General features: G+C 55.6%; 1 protein-coding gene, 1 long non-coding RNA gene and 1 pseudogene across 5 annotated transcripts in view; 2 read left to right on the forward strand and 1 right to left on the reverse strand.

Moving 5' to 3' along the window:
* Positions 1-814: 814 nt before the first annotated feature.
* Positions 815-4,236, forward strand: FOXQ1 (forkhead box Q1). The gene has a single exon (XM_067751831.1). The coding sequence runs from the start codon at positions 2,277-2,279 to the stop codon at positions 3,402-3,404; it is 1,128 nt and encodes a 375-aa protein (XP_067607932.1). The 5' UTR covers positions 815-2,276; the 3' UTR covers positions 3,405-4,236.
* Positions 4,237-15,194: 10,958 nt separating this feature from the next.
* Positions 15,195-15,509, forward strand: LOC137232946 (small ribosomal subunit protein eS27-like; annotated as a pseudogene).
* A 3,871-nt stretch (positions 15,510-19,380) lies between these two features.
* LOC137231466 (uncharacterized) overlaps positions 19,381-22,886 on the reverse strand; it is a 33,192-nt gene continuing 29,686 nt past the window's right edge. For all 4 annotated transcript variants that reach the window (XR_010946559.1, XR_010946558.1, XR_010946556.1 and 1 more), the window contains 2 exons: positions 20,229-22,868; positions 19,381-19,862 (listed from right to left, as the gene is read on the reverse strand). This is a non-coding gene — a long non-coding RNA (uncharacterized lncRNA). The remainder of the gene's footprint in view (positions 19,863-20,228; positions 22,869-22,886) is intronic.

The raw sequence follows: 22,886 nt of genomic DNA on the forward strand, positions 1-22,886 counted from the left end.
GGGGAGGGAACCGCCCGCCAGGTGAGTGCTGGTGCAAAGCAGAGGCGCTGGGCTGCTTGGGGGCAGCGGTGTGGCGGCCGGGTGGCCGGGCCTGCAGGGCTGCTCACGTAGGTGTCTCTAAGATGGAACTCTCCCCGTGCCACCCAGGCCGTGGAGTGTGTCAGCGGCCAACCTGGCCCACACCTCAACCTGCCGGCCTATCTCCCGCAAAAAACAGGCCTTCGTCCGCCTGCCCCCAGAGGTCATACCAGGACAGCACTCACTCTGAATGGCTTTTACCCTGGCTCTTTACCTGGCGGCTTTCTTGTCCCGGCCCACTGCCCGCTCTAGGTCCTGGGGACCACAAACTCCCCGGCCCCGAGCTGAGCCCTCTGGGTCGGCTGGCTCCGGAAGAAAGCTATTCCCGCCCGCTCCCCACTCGCGCAGGCACGCAAGAAAGTCAGTCTGAACTCTGCAAACGAGAGCTTTTCCTCCAACACCAGAAACAACAGAGCCCTCGATGGGCTCGTCATTTTTCGGGCCCCATGCTGAATGCCTTTAAAACTGCCTGAATGAAGATAAGACAGGGCTGTGTACGTTTTCTGCACAAATGGTGGAAAGTAATAAAATAAACATCGGGGGCGGGGGTCCCGCCTACTCGCATCTCCGTAGCTGTTTGCAACAAAGGCCGGAAAAGGACGAAACCTCGGCGTGGAAGGGCAGCGGGTTAGAAATGCGCCCTCGCGGGGGCGGGCGCCCCTCCCAGGAGCACCACGCCACCTGGGCGTAAGACCCCGACGTCCCGCCGCGGAGAGATGGCCCTGTCCCCCCACGGTCAGTCGCCGGTGCCACAGAAACCACAGCGAACGTCCCGGAGGAGGACTGCGCCCGCCCTCGCCCTCCGGAACCGCCCTCCCGGGGGTGGGAGCCGCGCAGGCAGAACCGCACAGCGCGGGCGAAGGGGACCCGCCGCTCCTCGCAGGGGCCACCAGCCACGTAAAAGAAGAGGCAAAGGAAGACAAAAGAAAATCTGAGGCCAACATGGGAGCGAGTCAAGGTCATCTCAGAAAGCGTAACCAATTTCAAGTCCACTAGTTTATTCACGAAAGAAGGAAACAAGACAGAGACGGTCCTCAAAGTGAAGTCCCAAGAAGGACACACCATGCGGCTCCGGTGATCGGTCACTGCAGAGTGTGTCCTGAGCGTTCTCCGCTGTGCGTCCCCCGCCCCCGGCCGCGACGGGAGGGGGTGGCACTAGGAAGCAGCATTGTTTTAACCCCCAGAGAAGCCAACACACCGCGTGTAGCTGAGGGAGGCCGCGGGCCCCAACCCCGCCAGGTGCCCCTACAGGTGCCCCCCGGCCGTGCCCACTTGCCCAAATCGCTTCCGTGAGCTCCAGGGCGCAGGGGCCCCTCCCAGGCGGGCGGACTCGCGGACACGCACACTCGCGCGCGCACGCGCGCACCGCTGCCGCGCGCGCGCTTCCCATTGGCGGGAGGCGGAGGGCGGGGCCGAGCGGACCCAAAACAAACAACCTGCTGCCGCGCCGCCGCGTGGCTCCCGCCTGGTGCGCGCCTGCTCCGGAGCTGCGGCCACCTGGGCCACCTCGCTCCCCACCCCTCTCGGTTTGCGCCCAGGCCCCGCCCCCGCGGGGCGCCGCGGGGTTATATTGGGCCGGGCCGAAGGTGGAGGCGAGACGGAGCTGCAGCTGGCCGGCGTGGAGATGCTGCTCCGGAGACCGGGGGCGGAAAGGCGGTTGCGGGCGCCACGGCCTCGGGGACTCTGCTCCGTGGGCGCTAGAGCCTGAAGGCCGGACCCTCCCTCCCGGCGTGGGTGGCACGCACAGCAGCCGGCACCGTCTCGACCCGCGAGGACGCCTGCCCGGGACCGGGGACTTGCAGAGAAGAAACCCCGTCTCGGGAACGGAAAGCAGATGTGCACGCTTCCTCCTCCAACAGGAACTCCAAGCCCCGCGCGCTCGGGCACCCGAGGCTGGAACCGCGGCCCTACACGCCTCCCCCGAAGTCTCCATTCCTCGAACTGAAGGCAACAGGCTCCCCCCCCAACTGCTTCCTCTCCGCCCCTCTCGGTTCACCCAATAAGCAAAACCCCTCCAAAGAAAAATTCCAGTGGAAGGGGACTGCTGTCCGGAAAACGACTGTCTCTCCAAGAGGAAGGTGAGCTCCGGGAGAGAGAGGCCAGGACCCCGGCCCAGGATCGCCACCCCGCCCCCGGCGCCCGCTGCCCAGGACCAAGCGGAGGAAAAGGGTACGCGCCGGGCGGGGACGGGCGCGGGCATGAAGCTGGAGGTGTTAGGGCCCCGCGAGGGCCTCCGGGACAAGCCGGGGAGTGACCTGGAGGGGGCGGGCGGCCGCGACGCGCCGTCTCCGCTGTCGGCCGCGGGCGACGACTCCCTGGGTTCGGACGGGGACTGCGCGGCCAACAGCCCGGCGGCGGGCGGCGGCGCCGTGGCGCTGGCGGGCGGCGGCGAGCGGAGCGCGGGCGGAGGGCCGGGCGCGGCGGCGGCGGCGGCGGGGGGCGCGGGCGGCGGCGCGGGCGCGCGCGGCAAGCCGTACACGCGGCGGCCCAAGCCCCCGTACTCGTACATCGCGCTCATCGCCATGGCCATCCGCGACTCGGCTGGCGGGCGCCTGACGCTGGCTGAGATCAACGAGTACCTCATGGGCAAGTTCCCGTTCTTCCGCGGCAGCTACACCGGCTGGCGCAACTCCGTGCGTCACAACCTCTCGCTCAACGACTGCTTCGTCAAGGTGCTGCGCGACCCTTCGCGGCCCTGGGGCAAGGACAACTACTGGATGCTTAACCCCAGCAGCGAGTACACCTTCGCCGACGGGGTCTTCCGCCGCCGCCGCAAGCGCCTCAGCCACCGGGCGACGGCCCCGGGCCCCGGGCCGCCGGACGCCGCGCCTCCGCCGCCCGCGCCCGCCGTCCCGGCGCTGGCCACGCCCCGCGCGCGCTCGCCCGCTCGGTCCGAGGGGCGTGCCAGTCCGGCGGGCAGGTTTTCCGGCCCCTTCGCCATCGACAGCATCCTCAGCAAGCCCTTCCGCAGCCGCCGCTCCGGGGACGCGGGCCCCGGGACGCGCCCGCCGTGGGGCGCGGCGCCCTGCCCGCTGCCGCCCCCCTATCCCGCGCTGCTTCCGGGCGCGCCCGCCGCGGCCCTGCTGCCACTCGGGGCGTTCGGCGCGGCCGAGCCGCCGCGGCTGGGCGCGCGCGGGGCCGAGGCGCCGCCCCTCCTGCTCGCGCCCCTGGCGGCCCCGGCCCCGGCCCCCGCCAAGCCGCTCCGGGGCCCGGCCGCCTGCGCGCACCTGTACTGCCCCGTGCGGCTGCCCGACGCCCTGCACGTGGCCTCGGCCCGCCCGCCGGGCCCGCACCTGCCCGGCCCGCCCGAGACGCTCCTGGCCTGAGCGCGACGGACCCGGCCGGGAACGCGGGCTCGGGAAGGGTGGGGGTGAGCTTTCCACCCAGAGAACGGAGACCGTCAAAGAAAACATCTCCACCAAACGTGCCTTAGAGCTAACGCCTTCCGACGCCAGTGTCCGACGCGGTCCCGGACATTTCCCTTCTTCCTTTATAACTAACGTCGCAGCGGAGCAAAGCAGCGCTTCACAACGGTCTCGTTTCTTGACCAAGCCTGTCCTTGCCCCCTCCACGGAGACTTCTCCCTTCCTAGTGTCCAGGCTCCGCCTTGTTCCTCCTGTTTTCGTTGCACCGTCCAGTGATTTGTCCCTTAAAAAGCAAAACAAAAACAAAAAAGCACGTCAGGGAACCATTCCATGGGATACATGATACGACTACTGCGGGGGTAGCGGCCCCGCTCCTTGCAAGCGTGTGGCTTCTACAGGTGTGGCTGAGGGCGGGAGGGGCCAGAGGAGTTCCAGCCATGCCTCTGCTCTTGACCCACGTCTCACTGTGCCAAAAATGAAAAATACATATATTGTTGGGATTTGTAGTTAAATTATTCATATATTTTTGAAACCCAAATTGAAAATGTTGCAGGCAACGGTTATGGCTTTATTCGCGGTTGGGTTCTCTCATAACTGTGGTCTCCTTGGGCCAAACGGTTTCTTCCAAGGACAAGTTAACATTGTGCATGTGGGGTGCCAGGACCACTGCCACGTGAAAGCAAGTGTGATTTTTATTTTTAATATTATTTTATTTGTGTCTGTGTACATGTTCATGTATGAATGTTATGAAAGCCAGGCATAGTGCTTATTTTTTAATAAAACTCACAATCGACTTCGGCATTTTGTGGTGATGGGTTGGAGATGGAGAGCTTTTTACACCCTACCCGCCGCCCCCCACCTCCAAATGGGTTCGGGTTTGACTCTTAAGAAACTCCCTGTGGAGTACCAAATATTTTCCTGAATAATTCAGTGAAGGTAGAGGCTGCAGGTTTCCTTACCTGACAAATTGCTGTACAATTCTCCGGGGTGGAACGTCCATCAGTGGGATTTCTTAAACATCAAACCAGTAACCTCTCTAAGAATTCACTTAATAGTTACTAGAGCAAGATAAGGTGTGGGCCCCTCTTCCCCAAGAATCCTTTAGTAGACAAGTTCAGCTATTAACAGCCTTAGCATCAAGCAGACATTGTCAGGTACAGTGGTTCTTCTGATCATCTGCTCAAAAAGCTGGAAACCATCTTGGCAAGGGACTTGTTAACACACTGAAGACTTCTTCAGGGCAGTTTTAAGAGCAATTCGAAAGTCTGGTTTTTTGTCAAAACAAAACCACCTTTTTAGGCATGCCCAGTCCACCCGGGTGTGAACCCATCAGTAGTAATTTGTCACTCTCTCCTTTTGTAGGAGGATAAGGTTTGTAGAGGTGGGGCTGCCAGGCCTATTTCAGTTGTGATCTGAGGAGAGAGGCCACCTCCGATGGGGCAGAGATGATTACCCATATTAAAAACGAAAGGTTTCCATCAGCAGAAGTACCAGAAAGCAGTGTGCACATCGGTTTCTCAAATTCAAAGGCAATAGAGCGCTAACAATTCATGGATTGCAGTCTTCGAAAAGTAATACAAAGACGGAAAAAGTCAGAGGCTGTAAGTGCCGGCCCCCATTGTTGTTCCTGCCTCCGGGCAGATGTCGTCTTATCCAAGACAAGAGGATGATTTGGGGTCTACGTATGGTGAAGTGGGGAAAGAAAGTGGAGTTCATTTCAGGATGCTGTGTTTTGGCAGGAATGGGAGGGAAAAAAAGCCCATCCCTAAGTCTAGTTAACAAGAAACAAGTCTTGACCGATCTGGTTATATCTACTTAGTAGTCATGAAGAGGGATAATAACAGGGTTGAATTATGACAAAAAGCACCCATTTAAGCAGAGATTTGCACCCACACGACCAATAATTAGAAAATAAAACTGAAGCGGGGGCCGGGGGGAGCGGAGCGGTGGTCCAGGCTCAGCGGGTTGAAATGGCGGGGATCCATTCGCTCAGTTCTTTGCGCTCCTGACGCCACACCCAACGCCTGGGGAGCCCCCGCCCCCATCACTGACTCCCGCGGACTGACCCTCCCCTCCGACTCTGCCCCCTCCAGAGGCCAGTTGCCGCCTACCTCCACGTCGGGTTTGTAACCCCACTGGTTTCATCTCTAAATCGACACACCGGGAAAGTTCTGCAAATGGACAGAAACAGCAACGTAAAAAAGGATGTTTTCTCAATCACAGTTCTTCTCCCTTCCCCTCAGAGGGCCTTCCTTCCTAATGAACACTCCGGACTTTAGGTGAGTGAGGGGTCCCCTTCGCCGTGTCACCAGGGACCACCAGGTTTTTTAGAGAAAGGCCAGGGTCACGGGACCTTTGCGCCCCGGTCCGGCGCCACGACCACTGCCGAGCTCCAGCTCCCACGACCGAGCGGCCATCATTCGCGGTGGACCCAGGCGGGAGGCGACGGAGGGTCGGGGTCCCGCCGCTGCTCCGCAGCCCCAGCCCTGGGAGCTTCGGCTTCCTTGCGGCAGGTCCCCTGAGAGACCCGGCCGAGGTCCACCCTTCCTGCCTCCGCCCAGAAAATCCGGTTCCTCCTCCGAGCTCTGGTGGGCAAAGAGCAGGGCCTGCACCTCTCCCAGCGCCTGCCCATTCCCCTCCCCCTTCCCCGCCCAGGGCCCTCCCCTGGCCCCAGCCCATCCCCTCCCCCTTCCCCGCCCAGGACCCTCCCCCGGCCCCAGCCCACCCCACCCCCTCCCCTCTCCTCCAGCCCATCCCCTTCCCCCAGCCCACCCCATCCCCTAACCTGCCTCACCCCTCTCCCCAGCCTCCAGACCTAGGGGCCAAGGCCCACCTGTGCAAACACCAGGCTGCCGCGGGCAGCTGACCCTAGGCCGAGTAGGGGGCTCGGGACCGCGGGGTGAGGGCGGATCTGTTTGGTTTGGGCAACGCCCTTTGATACCTGGGAGTCTGGGCCGTCGGCCAGGGTGCCCTGGGTCAGTTTTCAAAGAGCCCCCCAGCCCCCGGGTGCTTTGCAGTCCCCTTTCCTGACCCCCGATCCCCGGAAGGCGGTGGCCTGAGAGAGAAACGCACGCACACGCCCCTTCCTGGAGCCTCGGCCTGCAGGGCCCAGACATGCCCCAGTGCCCGGCCAGGCCCCAAGCGACCAGGAGCCGGTCTGCGGCCTTTGGGGGCTGAGAACCTGAGCAGCAAACCGCGTCCTGAGAGGGAGGAGTCGTCTCCCAAATACGGGAAGGAGGGCCCTGGCCCTGGCGGTGGCCCCGGCCCTGCCACCCCTGCAGGGACTTGGCCACCCCTGGAGACGGTCACTCCAGGCCCTGGGCTCCCGGCTCACAGCCTCACGCGGGCTCCCTCCAGCTTCTCCGTCCCACGTGGAGTGTGCAGAAAAGAAGAGAAACAGAGAGAGTCTCCCCCTGGCAGGGGAGAACGGTCTTATGGTGCTGGGAGGTGCTCCGCAGGCCGGCGGCGGGCAGCAGCCTAAGGAGAGTCCTCAGGCCACCCTGTTCCACTGCCACACAGAGTCACAGACGTGGCTTTCCTTTCTCGGGGAATGGTGTTCACACACAAGTACACAGATGACTCATTGACTCTCGGATAGACCCTAATGTTACAGACGAGGAAACGGGGTCCAGCGAGTAGCTTAAACACTCCTTCCTGACAGACCCAACTGGAAACCAAGATCCAACTCCAGTTCAGAATTCTCTCCACCATAACACAATTATCCGCGTAATTCAGACCAAAACATACTGTGGCCCGAACTTAGTTGAACTCTTCAGGTGATCGTCTCGGTTCACTTTTACTAAACGGTAGGCAAGCTTCCCAAACTGGAAAATGGTTGCCTTCGTTACTGAGAGCTGTACCCTCACCTCACACAACTGTCCCCTCCTCGGCCTGGGAGGCCAGGCGCGGGGGTCACGGACCCTCAAGCGTCAGTTAAGTGGTGCTCCTGGCGCCCTTTGTCACTCTGCAGAGCGCCAGCCCCATCCCTACGAGGGGGGCAGCCAGGATTCTGTGCTGAGAGGGTCTCAGGGCCCCTCCACGGGCCCTGGTCTCTGGTGCCACAAGCGGTGGGCACTCTCCCCACACACCTTTCCTACTTTCCCCAAACAACAAAAACGGCCCCTTCCCCACTCTGGAAAGAAGGAACTTCTTAACAATAACCGGCCTTGCAATTTTACCTTCTAAAGAAAATGCCAGCGCAGTGGACTCACATGACTCACAACTTTCCTAGGTGGTAAGGGGCTTCGTTGGCGTCACACATATAAAGGTATCTCTCCTCTGTTTTACTGTCTTTTTAATTCTTTACATCATAATAGCTAAGCTTTGCCTGGGTTATAGAAATTAGACCCCAGAGAGTCCAGTAAATATTTCCCGCTTTCTAAAACCACCATAGTTCTCTCTTAAGTAACAGACTTTATAGTTCTCTAATGAAACCATTAAATTTTGTCATGCTTTAACAACATAATTTGTTAATTCTTAATGCTGTCAACAAATGGCCCTAATAAGCATCTTCTAATTTCGTGATCAGAACCATAGAACTGTAACTGCCCCCGATTCCAGGCCCTCTTTCAAATTCGCAGAGGCTCCGACGTCACACGGTGCTGGTGCGTGGACCTCTCTGCTCGGCGTTCAGACGGATGGGCGACTAGGAGCAAATGCTGTTCCTGTCATTCGCCAGCTCACACACAGGCCTTACACCCTCCTTCCTGGTGAACTACAGCCCAACATAAATATTAACATAATACCACACTTCCCTTACCACTCCTGGACCCTCTTTGCCGCTATTTTCAGGAAAAGTTTAACTTAGAAGATTTGCCATAACTGATCCTTTCTGTCACATCTGTTTGGAGCCCAAAATAACATATGTATTCAACAGCCTTGACGTGGATTTGTTGTTTCTGATCACCAAGTTCTAACTGTCAAGGGAAAAGGTGGAAAAGTTTGGCAACCTGTGGCTGGCTAGGCTCACTGCAGTTAGATATCTGGTAACGCTCAAAACCACAGAAGTGGTCCAGTCAAGGGAGAGCTCAGAGTGGGAACTCGAAGACAAGCCGGAACTCTGGCCAGGTCTCTGGAAGCTGGGCGACCTTAGGGGAGGGGCCCCCCGCCAGCCTCAGCGGGACAAGAGGATTGGGCCAGCACCTCTCTCAGCTCATGGGATGTCACAGATGTCATGCTGACAGGTGCTTCTCCTTTCCCTTAAACTCAATCAACTTGGGAGCAAATGTGCGTTTCAGGGACAAGCTTCCTTAGAGCATTATTCAACATAATTAAAGTTCTCATAGACACAGCAAAACATATTGGAGACCACCAGGGCTCAGCAGACATATATAGCTTGTCATTCTAGTGCATGATAACATGTAGCTCCAATAAACATTTGCCCCCAGTGTGTTCTCAACAACTTAAATTTTGCCCAGAATCCCAGCTTTCAGAATTAGGTGTAAAACGCCAACATGCTTATTTCACAGACAGGAAACGAAGGCTTCGAGAGGCTGGGCTATTTTCCTGAGGTTTCGCGATAAGCAAGGCATCCGGGGCGGGTTCCCGCTCCAGCGACAGCTCCAGGCCTGTGCTCAGACCCCGGGATGAGGGGATCAGACCAGCCCTTCGTTTGTTTATTGAGGAACAAAGTCCAAATATGCCAATGGCGCTTCTCTGGGTAGCAGAGTCGATACAACCGGAACACGCACTAGCACCCAGGACTCGGGGCTGGAAATGGACGTGTGTCTGTGTGTGCACACGTGGAGCACGGAGATACTAATACTAAATACTGAAATCAGGTCAATGTGGGCCGTCAGAAGGAGGGCAAACTTGGAAACCAGAGAAAAGCCCTGGAAATACCAAGTCCTACAGTAACAGGTATTATTTAATAAAGGGAACTGCAGACACATCCTCAGGCCCGGGGTAAGAGGAGTGACAAGGGCCACATGACGCCTGCAGGGACCAGCCCTCTTTCATGGGGAGCAAACATCTGTTCTGCCCCCTGAGTTCCTGAGGCCCTGCTCACACGGTGGGCTGCTCTGCGGGTGCTGGCCTGGGGCCGGACAGCGGCCTCTCTCCCCAGGGCTCTGGACCGGGGGCAGCGGGACTCAAGCTCAAACGGAGGGGGGCTGACTTGTCCCTGGGACCCCAGGGAAGAGGTCCGTCAGGCTCAGCTGTGGGAGCCCCGGCTCCTCTCCTTCTGGGGAAGATCCTCCCAAACGGCCCTGCTTCAGTCACACTTGTTCGTCCACGTTTCTGTCATCAGCGCCCTCAGCGCCACCCTGCGGGGTCAGCCCAGGCGCGATGCCAGCCAGGCCTTTGCTGTGTGAACTTCCTCCCCCTGCTGGCCTTCGGAGGACACCCACAGTGCCCACGGGAGGACGTGGGGACGAGGAAGCTGGGCTGCGGGCAGCGGGGGTCAGGCCGGCAGTGCAGGCAGCGGCTCTGTCCCCCGCCCTCCGGGGGACGACAGCAAGTACACGGGGCCTCACACAAAGGAAGAAGCTTCCCTCCGGACGAGGCCACATGCATGGAACTGAAACAGGCAAAAGGGACAGAAATCAGATCCTTGCCAGGGGCTGAGATGGGGGCTCTCAGGGGGACAGGGGGACTTTTGGGTGATGGAAACAGTCTTCATCTTGATGGCGAGAGTAGTTTCAGGACCGTATATGTTGACCCAAACTCAGGCCTGTGCACCGAAATGCATGTGCTGCCGTTTGTAGATTAACTCCAATCACCCGCATCTGACAGACACCCTCCTACGGAGAATAAGCGCTAAGACACACTGTACTGCCCAAACCAGGATGTTTCCCACTCCCAGCTGAGCTGAAGGAAATAGAGCTTTACTCACGGAAGTCTGGCTATAACTGGAGGTCGGCAGGGGAGTATTTTCGAAGGAAAGGTAAGTGTCCCGATGCCTCTGAAATCATGCGCAGGGGTCAGCTGCCCCCTCCTCACTCTTGCCTGGCAGGCAGCCCCTGGCCCTGGCGCCCATGGCACTCCACACAGGAAGTGTCTCCGGACCACCCAACAAACCAGACCCCCCAGCATGCTCCACGGGTTCCTCCTACATTCAGAAGCACTGTTCCCTCTGGCTGACCAGTTGGCCGAGGACAGACCAAGGGACCGGGCGCCCAAGAGGAAGAGAAGCAGCCTTGCTGTGGTCCCACCTGACGCCCGGATTAGTTCCCAGAGCAGCTCTGCGGGCTGCTGCCGGTCTAGGGCCTGCATCAGGGTCCAGCACCCCTGCAAGGAAAGGTCACCAAAAGAGGGGCCCCAGATGGAGTCACCAGGACCAGGTGACACAGCCCCAGCCTGTCCACCACGCTCAGACCCAGCGGCAAAGAGATCCCTGATCCCTGACCCCGGCCTGCACCCTGCTTCTGTACCCACAAGTGTCGGGGTTCCGGGAAGTTGAGCAAACAGGACATCGTTGACCCCGACAGCAGTTACACAAGTCAGCGCTCTGAACCAGGATAATACGTTTATTAGCTGAACCCTTTTGACTAACAGCCTCTGGGGACAGTTATAAACGCAACGAAAGGCCGCATCATCGTGTCGCGCAGAATGACGAGGCTCCTTCCGGATTCTGGCTGAAGCAAGTCCCCGGATCGTGCAGTGCATCTGCCCGGATTCGGGAAAGGTGAGCGCTGGGTCCCCGTCCCCTCGTGCACCCTCCACCTCTACTTCCTACAGCGTCGGCAGGAGCTGTCTGCCAACTTGGATCCAGTAAAGACAAATCTGAGCCCAGATTTCTAGTTCATAACCGAGAATGACTTGTGACAGAAGAAAGGTGTCTGGTGGCCCCAGGCACCCCTTCAAGCCACGCCCTTCCGCCGTCAGAGGGCCTTGGGAACAGCTCGCCCAGTGGCGCTTTCTTGTCGAATCGCAGGAGATTAAAACCAGCCCATTTTTTAGTCACAGTTGATTCCACAGCATCAGCCCACATCTGGGCCAGCAGTGGCTGCTTGCAGAGTGATTCGCAAAGGGATCCACAGGGCCCTGCTGGGGACGTGTCCCCCACTCCCCTCTGCCCACCCTGTCCCCCTGCTGTCTCAAGTGTCTCGAGTCACTCTGTCAAGTTATATAGTGGACACGGGGCATAAATTCTCCAAAAGGAGAAAAGAGAAAACAGGCACAGGGAGACCAAGGCAATCATGTTCCATCGCAAACACGACTCCCATCCTCGTGCTGTAACTACAGGGCCTGTGTACAGGCTTGCTGACCTCTGAGGACTGACCGTCCACATACAAACGCACCCGTCCACAGACCAACACCAACGGCAGAGTCTTCAGGAAACATTCCTGCTGCCAGGCTTAAGCTTTTGCCTGCCGTACGTCACTAGTGGAGACATTAGGTATGAAGGAAACACCTCTGGTGACCAGCAGTGAGTCCAGGGGACCGGCAGAGAGTACAGTCCATACAGTGAAGACGTTCTGCTGCCCACAGGCCACGGGCAGCTTTCCCTCCTAGGGGTCCCTTTTCCTTTGTCCAAGGATGTGAGTCATACATTCAAATGCATTGTTCAAGTGCGCTGGAATAGATCTGCTTTTGAATTCCTTCGACTCTGAGTATTCAAGTTAGAAAGCAAATGCAGGACTTAGCAAAGCCCACAGCCCACATTTAGCATCAGGTTCCGGGGAGACGGGAGTGACGGGGCACCGCGGGGCGTGAGGACGCTGCCCGCCCCTCCAGCCTGGCTCTCGGTCCAGACGCTGCTCCCAGGCCCGGCTCCCTGACGCCTGCCTGCGCGTCCCCTCCTGGCCCTTGTGGAGAATGAAGCCGTGTTGCTGGCGCTGAGCACGCCCGTAGCAGGGGCAGGCTCTGGCCCTGAAGCAGAAGCTGCCTGAAGGATGCATACACGGGGTCACGTAACCACACACAGCTGCCCGCCAGACCCGGGGACAGAGCCGTTCAGAGAGACCCCCTCCGCACACGTCCCACATGTGCTGTCTGCTGCTGCCGCCCCAGCGCACTGGAGAATTGTGGACTCCTCCAGCAAAGCTCGCGTTGTCCTCCCGGATGGAGGCCCAGGCGGTACCCACCTCCCTGCTTGCGCCAGAAGGATGACAAGCCCGTGTCACTCCTTCCACTAAGAGAAATTCACTAAGACTCCGCACGTCCTCCCTGGGGAGGTGGACACTCCCGGGCAGCGGGGGTGGCCGGCCCACGGCGAACCCTGAACCCCGACAGCAATGGAGTCTCTGAGATGCAGGACAAGAGGCCGGTGCGAGTGTGTAGTTGTTCCTCCTTTAATACGAATAAAGGGGTGCTATTCACGTCACAGTCATAATAATTCCATGTGTCAAGTACGACTTTTGCCCAATGGCACTAAAGTGTTTTGAGGAAAGTACTCTTTTCTAATGTGCTCAAAGGCGCCATCTGAGCATGGCCCTGAGTGCATGGGGCAGACTCTGTAGGTGACTGAGTTTGGCTCCCTGTAGGGCATCCCAGTGTCTGAGGGCGGGAGGGACAGGGGCTGGAGGTGTGACGGGGCACCGTGCAAACGTGGACAGTGTCTACCACCGAGGACATGACGACGTCATCCAGGGCAGTGTGTAACGGGCTTCGGCGGAAATCAGTTGACAGAAATACACAAAAACAGAAAATTAAGGTTATGTCCAAAATGGGGGTGAGTGGTGTGAGCAGAGGGGAGGGTGGGGATCCAGGATGCGAGACACACGGGGGGCTCGAGGGAAGGAGCCGCAAGAGGCGGGGGGAGGACAGAGCGAATCACGAAGCCTGGAAGAGCCACGTTTGTGGGGCGCAGGGGCCACCGGCAGCAGGGCTGTCACGGATGGTGGGACTGATGGCTGCAGAGTGGCACTGGGGACCGTCACCTCGGGCGCCAGGCCCAGACGCGGGCCGTCGTGGTGGGTCCTGGTCCAGCCCTTCCTCAGCCGGAAGGCCTGCCCCCAGGGCTCCCTGTGGACCCTCTTGGTAGAGTTGGAACACTGGCCAGGGTCGGGGTGGGCGCTCTTTGGGCCCTTTGAGGAAAGACTTCCTCGGTAAATGGCAGAAGGGACGGAGGGGGAGAGTGTGATTGACCCTGATCCTTAAGGTGACGTGGGATTACCCTACCCCTGGAAAGGGTCCTGCCTCTCCCGGGGCCCTGTCTCGTCTGCAGGGGGAGGGACAGTAAGAAATCACGGGAAGAACACAGAGCTTGGGGTCACGTGGTCCCGCAGGTCACAACTCTGCATCGGGGGCTGTGTGATCTCAGTCAGCCGAGCCTCTGAACCTGCGTCCGTAGAGCGGGCATCACAGAACAGGTCCTGTAGGGCTCACGGGGCAGCGGGATGAAGTGAGAGCACACACTCGCATCTACGCGTGGAGCACGGAAACACGAGTGGTGATCGGTACTAACAGTAGTGATACACCTTAGTCCTTAATTCTGGCATCATATCCTCATCGATCACCTTACAATTATTATACAAATTACACAGTTTACCACAAGGCAGACGCTTGGTGGGGGTGGGGGAAGGGTTCTTCTGTGCCTTTCAGCTAGATTGCCTGGAACTTAATCTACAGGATTATATGATTTATGTTGCAAGTCAGAGTTTGTAGGTCTTTGCCAACAGGCATATCACGTCACTCGTGCCAAGAAACAGAAATCGCTGATGCTACTGACTGTGCAATTAACTTATCTGGTCTTCAAAGAAAAAATATCCCACCTACTTATGAGCTATGGGAGGAGCACTGAAAACCTGGGCCAGAATGTGACCTCTAGAACTTTCCATAAGGAGTTTCATCTGTTCAACCAGGAAAACTCACTGTGGAGATACTGTTAAAACGAGAGTAACGAATGAATTGGATACTCCTTCTCTCTTTCTTGAGCAGAGCTGAACCAACAAAAGGTAAACAGAATTCATCTCCTCAGCTCTTCTTTCAGCCCAGTGGTCGTGTTTGTTGTTCCTGCTGTTTCAGTGAAAACGGGGCCTCTTAGCTCTGTGGCTTATGCACGTAAGTGATTCTGTCATTTTAAATTGGTGTTTTTCTCTTCGCACCAGAAGCCTGTTTTCCATTTTTCTCTCAATCTTCCTGTTGCATTTACTCCTTGAGGCCTCCTTCAAAATACAGCCCAGGGTCCCCCCCGACTGGGAAAAGGGCCGAATCTTTGATCCAAGAAGGGAAGGAGGCAAGTTCCTGCCTGGATCCTCCAAAAGCCTGTCTGAATCCTTTTATTTCCAAAGGAGCGGAAAGCCCTGCCCCGGCAGCGCGTCAGTAGAGCCAATAGGCTAAGGAACAAGAGCCCAACAGAGCCTCCTCCAGCCGCATCCCCGTCTCACCGCACACGCCAGCACACGGATCTGAAGTAGCAAAGACGCACGTGCGGAAGCAAACCCTTGGCAGTGCAAGAGGAGAGCAAGGAGAGGTTAAGTCTTCTCTACATAGGCAGGGCTCATGTGAGCCTGGTGGAAACCCTAAATGCTCTCCAGGAAAAGCAGATAAATTGTATTCTATAAATATTGCAAACTGCTGTGTGCTTGAATAATAGGCAAGCAGGGCATGTATTTGTGACTTAGTTGACAAATAAAGGCTAATGATAAATAAAAGCTTTTATAGATCAATTTTTAAAACTACTAAAAACCTAATGGAAATGAACAGTAGTAAAGACCAGCATGTTTCCATCCAATAAAGGCAAATACTCCATAAGCACTCTTCATAATACAAATGCAAATTTAAGAAAATAATGACTTGCCCTTTTTTGCCTATTGGCAAAGACTTATAAGTTTGCCCTTTCTGACGGTGACGACCTCCCCCGAGAACATGCCTCTCACAAAGGATCTCCTTCGTCCGTCTCCAGAAGAGAAGAGGAAACACAAGGAGAAGCGCCTGGTGCAGAGCCCCAGGTCCTACTTCAGGGATGTGAAATGCCCAGGATGCTACAATCACCACTGTCTCTAGCCATGCACAGACAGCAGTTTTGTGTGTTGGCTGCTCTACCGTCCTCTGCCAGCCTACAGGAGGAAAAGCAAGGCTTACAGAACGGTGCTCTTTCAGACGGAAGCAGCACTGAAAGCCCCTGGAATCAAGATGAATCGGAAACCATCCCAATAAACACATTTTGGATTTAAAAAAAAAGCCATAAGTTTGATAGAATGTGAATTTGGTGAAGTTCTGAGGAAATTGGCTTTTCATACAACGGGGGTTCATACAGTTAACGGGGCTGTAAATTGGCGCAAACTTTTTGCAGGGCAATTGGGCGACGCCCACTAAAATGTAAAAAGCACATAACCTCTGACCCAGCAATTCCACTGCTAGGAATTTATCACAAGGGCACACTCTCTTGACTGTGCACAAGTGCACGTGTAAGAGTGTGTAGGGCGGCACTGTTTGTCATCCCCCAAAACTGGGGAAAACTTTTATATACCATTTATGGATCAAGTTTCAATTAGCTGGGTTACAGCCTCACAGTGGACCGCTCAGCAATTAGGACGTCAGTGTCATGGAAGGATGTGTGTTTTGCATTCTGACAGAGGCCCCATTCTCAGCACAGAGCTCTGCACGTGTCTCCACCCGCAAAAGTGCTGGTCCGGGAAATGTTCAGAAAGATTGTACCAAATGCTCACATTGCACAGTCACCTCTGGGTGGCTGCTGGGGCCGCAGGGATGGGGTGTGCTGAGAGCATTTTCTCTTTCATCGTGCGTGCTTTTATTCTGGTTGGAAGAACTAGTTTTTGCCATATTGTTCATTGCTCTACAATTTAAAGAAGCCTATTTCACGAAAAAGGAATGAAAACCAAGGGGTGGGGGAAGGAAGAAGAGGGAGGGTGGCAGGTAAGCTAGGGCAGAAACTTTCTCATTCTCTGGAGTAGATGAGCCCTTTGCCTCTTTGGATGCAGACCGACACCAGCACAACTGAAGCTTTAGCAATTTTACCAAACTTCACGAGCACGATACCCTCTAACTTCTTCTATACGTGAAACAAGGAAGTGCCAGGCTGTTTCCCTGGTCCCTGCAAACCGCGCTGGGAGAAAGTCCTTACGGCTCCCGGAAGGCAGACGCGCCCTCCGCCCGTGACACACAGACTTGCGTTTTGCCCGATGTTCTGGGCCGCCCAGCGACTGGCGCCATGGAGCACGAGGCAGGGAGCTCGCCCGGCTCTGCAGAGATGAGACAGACGAGGTCAAGAGGCTGGCTGGCTTTCTCAGGCCTGGGCCGTCCTGGAGGCAGGGGGAGGGCTTCCCGGTGGCGGCCTCTGCCGCTAGTGCACTTGAGGGTTTTCCAAATACAGTAGCTTTGTCTCTTCCCCTTTTAGATTCTGGTAGCTGATGGGAAGCTAGATTGATTCTTGTCACTTATTTCTCAAAGTTAAAATCATATTTGAGGTCTATTTTAGAAGATAATGGGCTGGTGCAGAGGATTATTTTTTAAGAACTCTGTAAAAATTGAGAGATTTTCAGAGGGCTTTAAAAATGACTTTTATGGAAAAGGAGGAGAGGTCAGCCCTGCCACGGGGCCAACCCTGCAGAAGGACAAACCCTGCAGGAAGAGCCACGGGCCCACCTCCTACAGCCCAGCCCCACAGCGAACTCCACAGCCGTGCCCGCAGCTGGCAAAACACTCTCCTGCACTCGGAGGGTTCAACACTAACGAGCCTGTCAAGGAGCTGGGGCTGGGAGCCGGCCGATGGGGAGCCAGCAAGCCTCGGCTGGACCCCTAATTGCTTCTTGCGCAACTGCAGGCCCGGCTCCCAGATCACAGGCTCCCGGGTCGGGCGCGAGGGCCCGGCTCTGCCAGGTTGCATAAGCCTTTGCATAGCAGCATCGTTAGTCATGAAGACGCAGAACAAAGGGCCATTCTGACCAGGGAGGCACTGACTGCACGGATCCGCTCTCCGGAAAAGAGACAGTGCCGGCACCTTCTACCCGGAAGGGGTCCCCAGGGTTCGGAGGAGGGTCGGAGTATCTGCTGCCTGCAGACTCCGTGGGCATCTTCTGGTCCTGCCGACAGCTTCTTGCTGCTGTTGCCGCTGTTTCGTCTCCCACCAGGTCAAGACGCTCGGTCCCAGCCCCTTGGCCTCACTCACCGACTGGGGTCACGCCTCCCATTGGGCCTCCGAGCCTCCCGCATCCTGGCCTGGCCTGTCCTGGCTCCTCCAGGCCTGCATGAGGCTGTCGCCCGGCCACATGGGTCTTCCTCCGTCAGAATTAGTATGTGTGAAATCAGGTTCTAAAGTGTTGCTGCCCGGGTTGCTTCTATTAAAACCAATACAAGAAGCTTAGAGAACTGTCTTTAGAAATCATCTGGGCTACTCCCCTGACGTTACAGATGGAGAAACCGAGGCCAGAGGAGCCGAGGAGAGCTGACTGCACCACGGCTGGGCCCTGACGCAGGCCCTGCGTTGCCCCGATGTCGGGGTGCACGGCGATCTCACGTGCTCTCTGTCTCTCACGTGACTTCGGTGTCTGCCCGAAACCTCCCCACCACCACCCCTGCCGCCTGTCTGTTCACCTGGAGAGCCCAGCCCTGCGTGTGGCTGAGGAGATAGTCATGGCAACACTGCAGCCTGCAGGTTAGACTGAAGATAACACCTGGTCACCCGCACGGAGCCTCCTGACAGCACAAGGGCAGGGCCAAAATTTCCCGAGAAAAAACCTTGAATTTCCCATGATTTTGCCCAGAAAACTTGGTCTTTCCACCTGCGGTTTATAAGCGAGGCCCATGAGGATGGAGAACGGCTGGAGTCGCCCTCTCCGCCCTCTGCCCACAGCGGCTGCCGCTCCGTCAGGCGATGGGGGGGTGGGGGGGGGGGACACTGTCCTTCACATTAAACTCACTTCCCTGAGGTGAGAGGTTGACCAGCTGGGCTCAGGGAAGAGCCATGCATGCCAAGAGTCCAGGTCTTCACACTCCTCAAATATCTTTAAGACCAACGTAGAGAAACGCAGGCTGGATACTTAAGCACAGACCATGTAAGTGGATTCATCGGCTGTACCCCAAAGGTGCCAGTTCATGGATTAACGTCCACCTATAGAGAGGCCTCTAGTGACAGATCAAAGAATTCTTTTTCACCATATTGGCCAATGAACTGGATAGAAACATCTTCAGACCTCTGCTCAGATGTCACATTTGTGTGAGGTTTCCTCTGGCCACCCTGCCCGTCTCTCGTCCTTGTTTTATTTTCCTCCTGGGCACCTGCCATCAGCATACCATCCATGGAACTTATTTATCTTTGTTTAGTGTCTGTCCTCCCTACTGGAATGAAAGTCCAGGAGAACGCAGATTCCTTTCTGTTTCATTCACCACGGTGCACACCCCAGAGCTTAGCACAAGGCTTGCATAGCGTGGGGCACTCTGGAGACAGTCACTGGGTAGGTGGATGGGTGGACAGACGGATGGACAGATGGATGGAGATATCAAATGTGAAGATGAAATAACCCAGGAGAGCGAGGGTAAATGTTAGATGACAAAGTCAACAAGCACAATCATCTCGGCAGGTGAGAACGGCAGTCTAAAGCTAGCAAATGGAATTAGCAGGCTGTGGAAAGCACTCCCACACTTAGACTTCAGGGAACGGTTGCACAAGTGCACGATGGGAAAGATAATGGGGCTGAATGGCAGCACATGCAAAACTGACAGCATCTCGGAAGACAGCCGGCTCGACCTGAGTCAAAATGACACCAGACTGTCAGAAAGCCTAAGCCCTGGTGTCCCCACTCATTAGAATAATCATAGTTTTCAGTGGACAAGCACCTCCTATACGCTTTCCTTCATTTGAACTCACATCTTTTCATACAAACGGGAAACATTCATGTGACAAGGCTGTTCCTTGCAGTCTGGCTTTTGTAAGAACAAAGATGAGAAAGAATCTATAAAGAATGAAAATGTGTATACGCGTAACTGAGTCACTTCGCTGTGCACCTGAAACTGACACAGCGTTGTAAATCAACTCTACGCCACGAAGATTAAGATTTTTTTTATTTAAAGGAACAAAGATGAGAAACCACCTAAATGTCCACCAATAGGAACTGACATGCCATGGATACAAAACAGTCTTTTAATGAAGACTCTTTTTTAAAAAAAATAAATTTATTTATTTATTTTTGGCTGCGTTGGGTCTTTGTTGCTGCGCGCGGGCTTTCTCTAGTTGCGGCGAGCGGGGGCTGCTCTTCATTGCGGTGCGCAGGCTTCTCATTGCGGTGGCTTCTCTTGTTGCAGAGCACGGGCTCTAGGCGCACGGGCTTCAGTAGTTGTAGCACGTGGGATCAGTAGTTGTGGCTCCCGGTTCTAGAGCGTAGGCTCAGTAGTTGTGGTGCACGGGCTTAGTTGCTTCGCGGCACGTGGGATCTTCCCGGATCAGGGCTCGAACCCGTGTCCCCTGCATTGGCAGGCGGATTCTTAACCACTGCGCCACCAGGGAAGCCCTTAATGAACACTCTTAATGTACTTATCTGGAGCAGTATCACAGGCAGGTAGGTAAGTGGAGGAGATCTAAGAAAAAAGAAAATAAAAGCCCGTTTTTGTTTAGCTTCCAGTAAAGCCGTGGGACTCGGGCGACCTTCGACCAGTCGCTCGGGCATCATCTGGGTGCTCATTAGAAATGCAGAGTAGCCGGCCCGGTCTCAGACCCACTGCAACACAGTCTGCATTTGCATAAGATTCCCAAATGATTTCCACACACCTTCACTTCTGAGAAGTGCTGTTTTAGAGAAGGAATTTCACCCAGCTTCCTCACCTCATCCACACCCCGAGAAGGGCTGCCGCCCTCTCCCGCCAGCCTCCCTTCTCCAGCCCTTGTCCCGGGGGCCAGGGAGCCCGTGCATCCCAGTGGCCTTGGGTCCCCCCTGAAAGGCTCACCGGGACACACTCACGAGCTCTGGACTCTGCGGGATCCTCCCTGATGAGCTCCGAGGTGCCCAGGGCTGAGCTGACACCAGTGGCTGGTGACTTTGCCCGGCGACTCTGCTTCCCGCGTCCCACTTCCCTCAGGGGCGTCCGTAGGTGGACGTGATTGGCTCTTGTTGGTCGCACTGCTCAGGTCAGGACACCGGCTGGTGGCATGGTCATTTCTAGTTGTCACCATCTAAGTGTTCAGGACTGACATCAGAGGGAACCCATCCTGGCGCTGTCAGCTCCTGCTCCCAGAACCGACGGCATCTCCAGCCAGGCAGCCAGGCTTACCCCATCTTCCTTCTCTGCAGCGATGGGCAGCCTGCGGCCCTCACCCCGTCAGGATCTCAGAGCCAGAAGCAAAGCGTCCACACCAGCATCGTGCAGCTTGGAGCGGGGTGGGCTTGGTTCCCATGTTGTAGTCACGGTGAGATGCACACCGGCCTCGGGTTGCCTTGGCTCCCAGAGGTCCAACTAACTAGGATGCTAACTAGTTAGTTAGGGCAGCATCCTACAGGATCTGTACCCCGGTGACCAAAAAGCCCCCACTCTGGAAGTCAGATCAGTCCAGGAAAAAAATGTAAAGGTCTTTCTGATTCATTTCAGAAAGAATCAGTGTCTGTGAGACTGAGCTATGGAAAGTGCTGACCTCTGGGAGAGGTCAAATCACCAGCTTACAGAACTTGGGGAGCTGCAGGCAGATGTCCCATCAGGATGACGTACGGCCTCGCTGTTGAGCCCAACTGAGGCTGTTCAGGCTCATCTTCTCCACCTACCACACTGCTTCCTGCACGAGAATCACTTTTTCTTCCCATACGAATTTTAATGTTCTAAAATTGGGATGTCTTACAGCGGAAGTCCATATTTATCGTGTAGTATTTCCTTTCTTTCCAAAAGGCTATAATTAAATTGAAGATGCATCCTCCCCCCCCCCAAAAAAGGGAAGCCCCACCCCTGCACTTCGCACCCACAGCAGCTGCACACACCACATGTTCGCAGCTGTCAAGCCACCAAAGGCCATGGAGGAACCTTAAACATGTATCACTAAGTGAAAGAAGCCAATGTGAAAAGCCTCCACACTGCGTGATTCCAGCTCTAGGACGTCCTGGAAAAGGCAACACTATGGAGACAGTGAAAAGATCAGTGGGTCCCAGGGGTTTGTGAGGAGGAGAGCAGGGGATTTTAAGGCAGTGAAATCATACTGTGGTAAACTGTGGGCTTTGTAAATAATAATGTACCAGTATTGCTTCATCAGCTGTAAAACGCACCACACTAATGCAAACAGCTAATAACAGGAGAAGCCGTGGGAGGGAGGGAGGGGTAACTGGGAACACTCTGTACTTCCCACTTAATTTTCTGTAAACCTAAAACTGCTCAAAAAATAAAGTCCATTAAAAAATAATGAGTCCTGGTGCTTCCCTGGTGGCGCAGTGGCTGAGAGTCCGCCTGCCGATGCAGGGGACATGGGTTCCTGCCCCGGTCCGGGAAGATCCCACGTGCCGCGGAGCGGCTGGGCCCTGAGCCTGCGCGTCCGGAGCCTGTGCTCCGCAACGGGAGAGGCCACAACGGTGAGAGGCCTGCGTACCGCAAAAAATAATAATAATAATGAGTCCTTTAAAGATTAAAAATAGAATTCACATATGATCAAGCAATTCTATTTCTAGGAATATATGGGTGAAGAACTAAAAGCAAGGGCTCACAGAGATATTTGCACACCCGTGTTCGCAGCAGCCCTGTTCACAACAGCCAAAAGGTGACGGCACCCAAGTGTCCATCGATGGAGGATGGATGGACACGAGGTGGTCCATCCAAATAATGGAACGTTATTCAGCCTTAAAAGGGAAGGACATTCTCACACCTGCCACAACGTGGAGGAGCCTTGAGGACATGATGCTCAGTGACATAAGCCAGCCACAAGACAGATGCTGTGTGACTCCACTTACATGAGGTCTCTGGAGTCATCAAACTCACAGAAACAGAAATTAGGAGGGTGGGTGCCAGGGGCTGGGGGAGGGGGAACGGGACATTATTGTTTAATGGGGACAGAGTTCCCGTTTTGCAAGACAGAAAAATTCTGGAGATTGGGCACTCAACAGTGAAAATACACTTCGCACTACTAGTCTGTGTACATAAAAATGATTAAGATGGTAAATTTTATCTTATGTGTATCTTACCACAATTAAAAATTAAAAATGATGAAGAGATAAGTGAATATCTGGCCTAACTTTGCTCACACACAGATTATTCCTAGAGGAAAACGCAAAAACTGACAATGTAGTTACTTCAAGGCAGGAGGATCAGTCGACTGAACCAGGAAGGCTCTCCACACATTTTGAACTTTTAGCATTTTCTTACCGTGGACATTTCTTAACTTTTCAGTTTAAGAGAAGTCTGGTCGACAACCCTACATCCCTTTCTATGGAAGCGGGTGGTTTGGAGCTAGAGAGTTGGTTTGGGGTTTCTTCCCCACATACAGTTGTCACTTTTTAAACGAGACTTTAATTTGCGGCTCCATTATCTCAGCACTTGCAGCTTCGTGAGGGAACCTTTCTGCAAAATCGGGGAAGCCGTTTATTCGCAGGAGCCCAAATCTGCCGTCTTCGGTACCTAAGAGAACAAAACATG

This window comes from Pseudorca crassidens, chromosome 10, assembly GCF_039906515.1.
Source record: "Pseudorca crassidens isolate mPseCra1 chromosome 10, mPseCra1.hap1, whole genome shotgun sequence".
NCBI classification, from domain to species: Eukaryota; Metazoa; Chordata; class Mammalia; order Artiodactyla; family Delphinidae; genus Pseudorca; species Pseudorca crassidens.

Coding starts and splice junctions, on each gene's coding strand:
- FOXQ1 (XM_067751831.1), top strand. CDS start 2,277: ATGAAGCTGGAGGTGTTAGGGCCCCGCGAGGGCCTCCGGGACAAGCCG.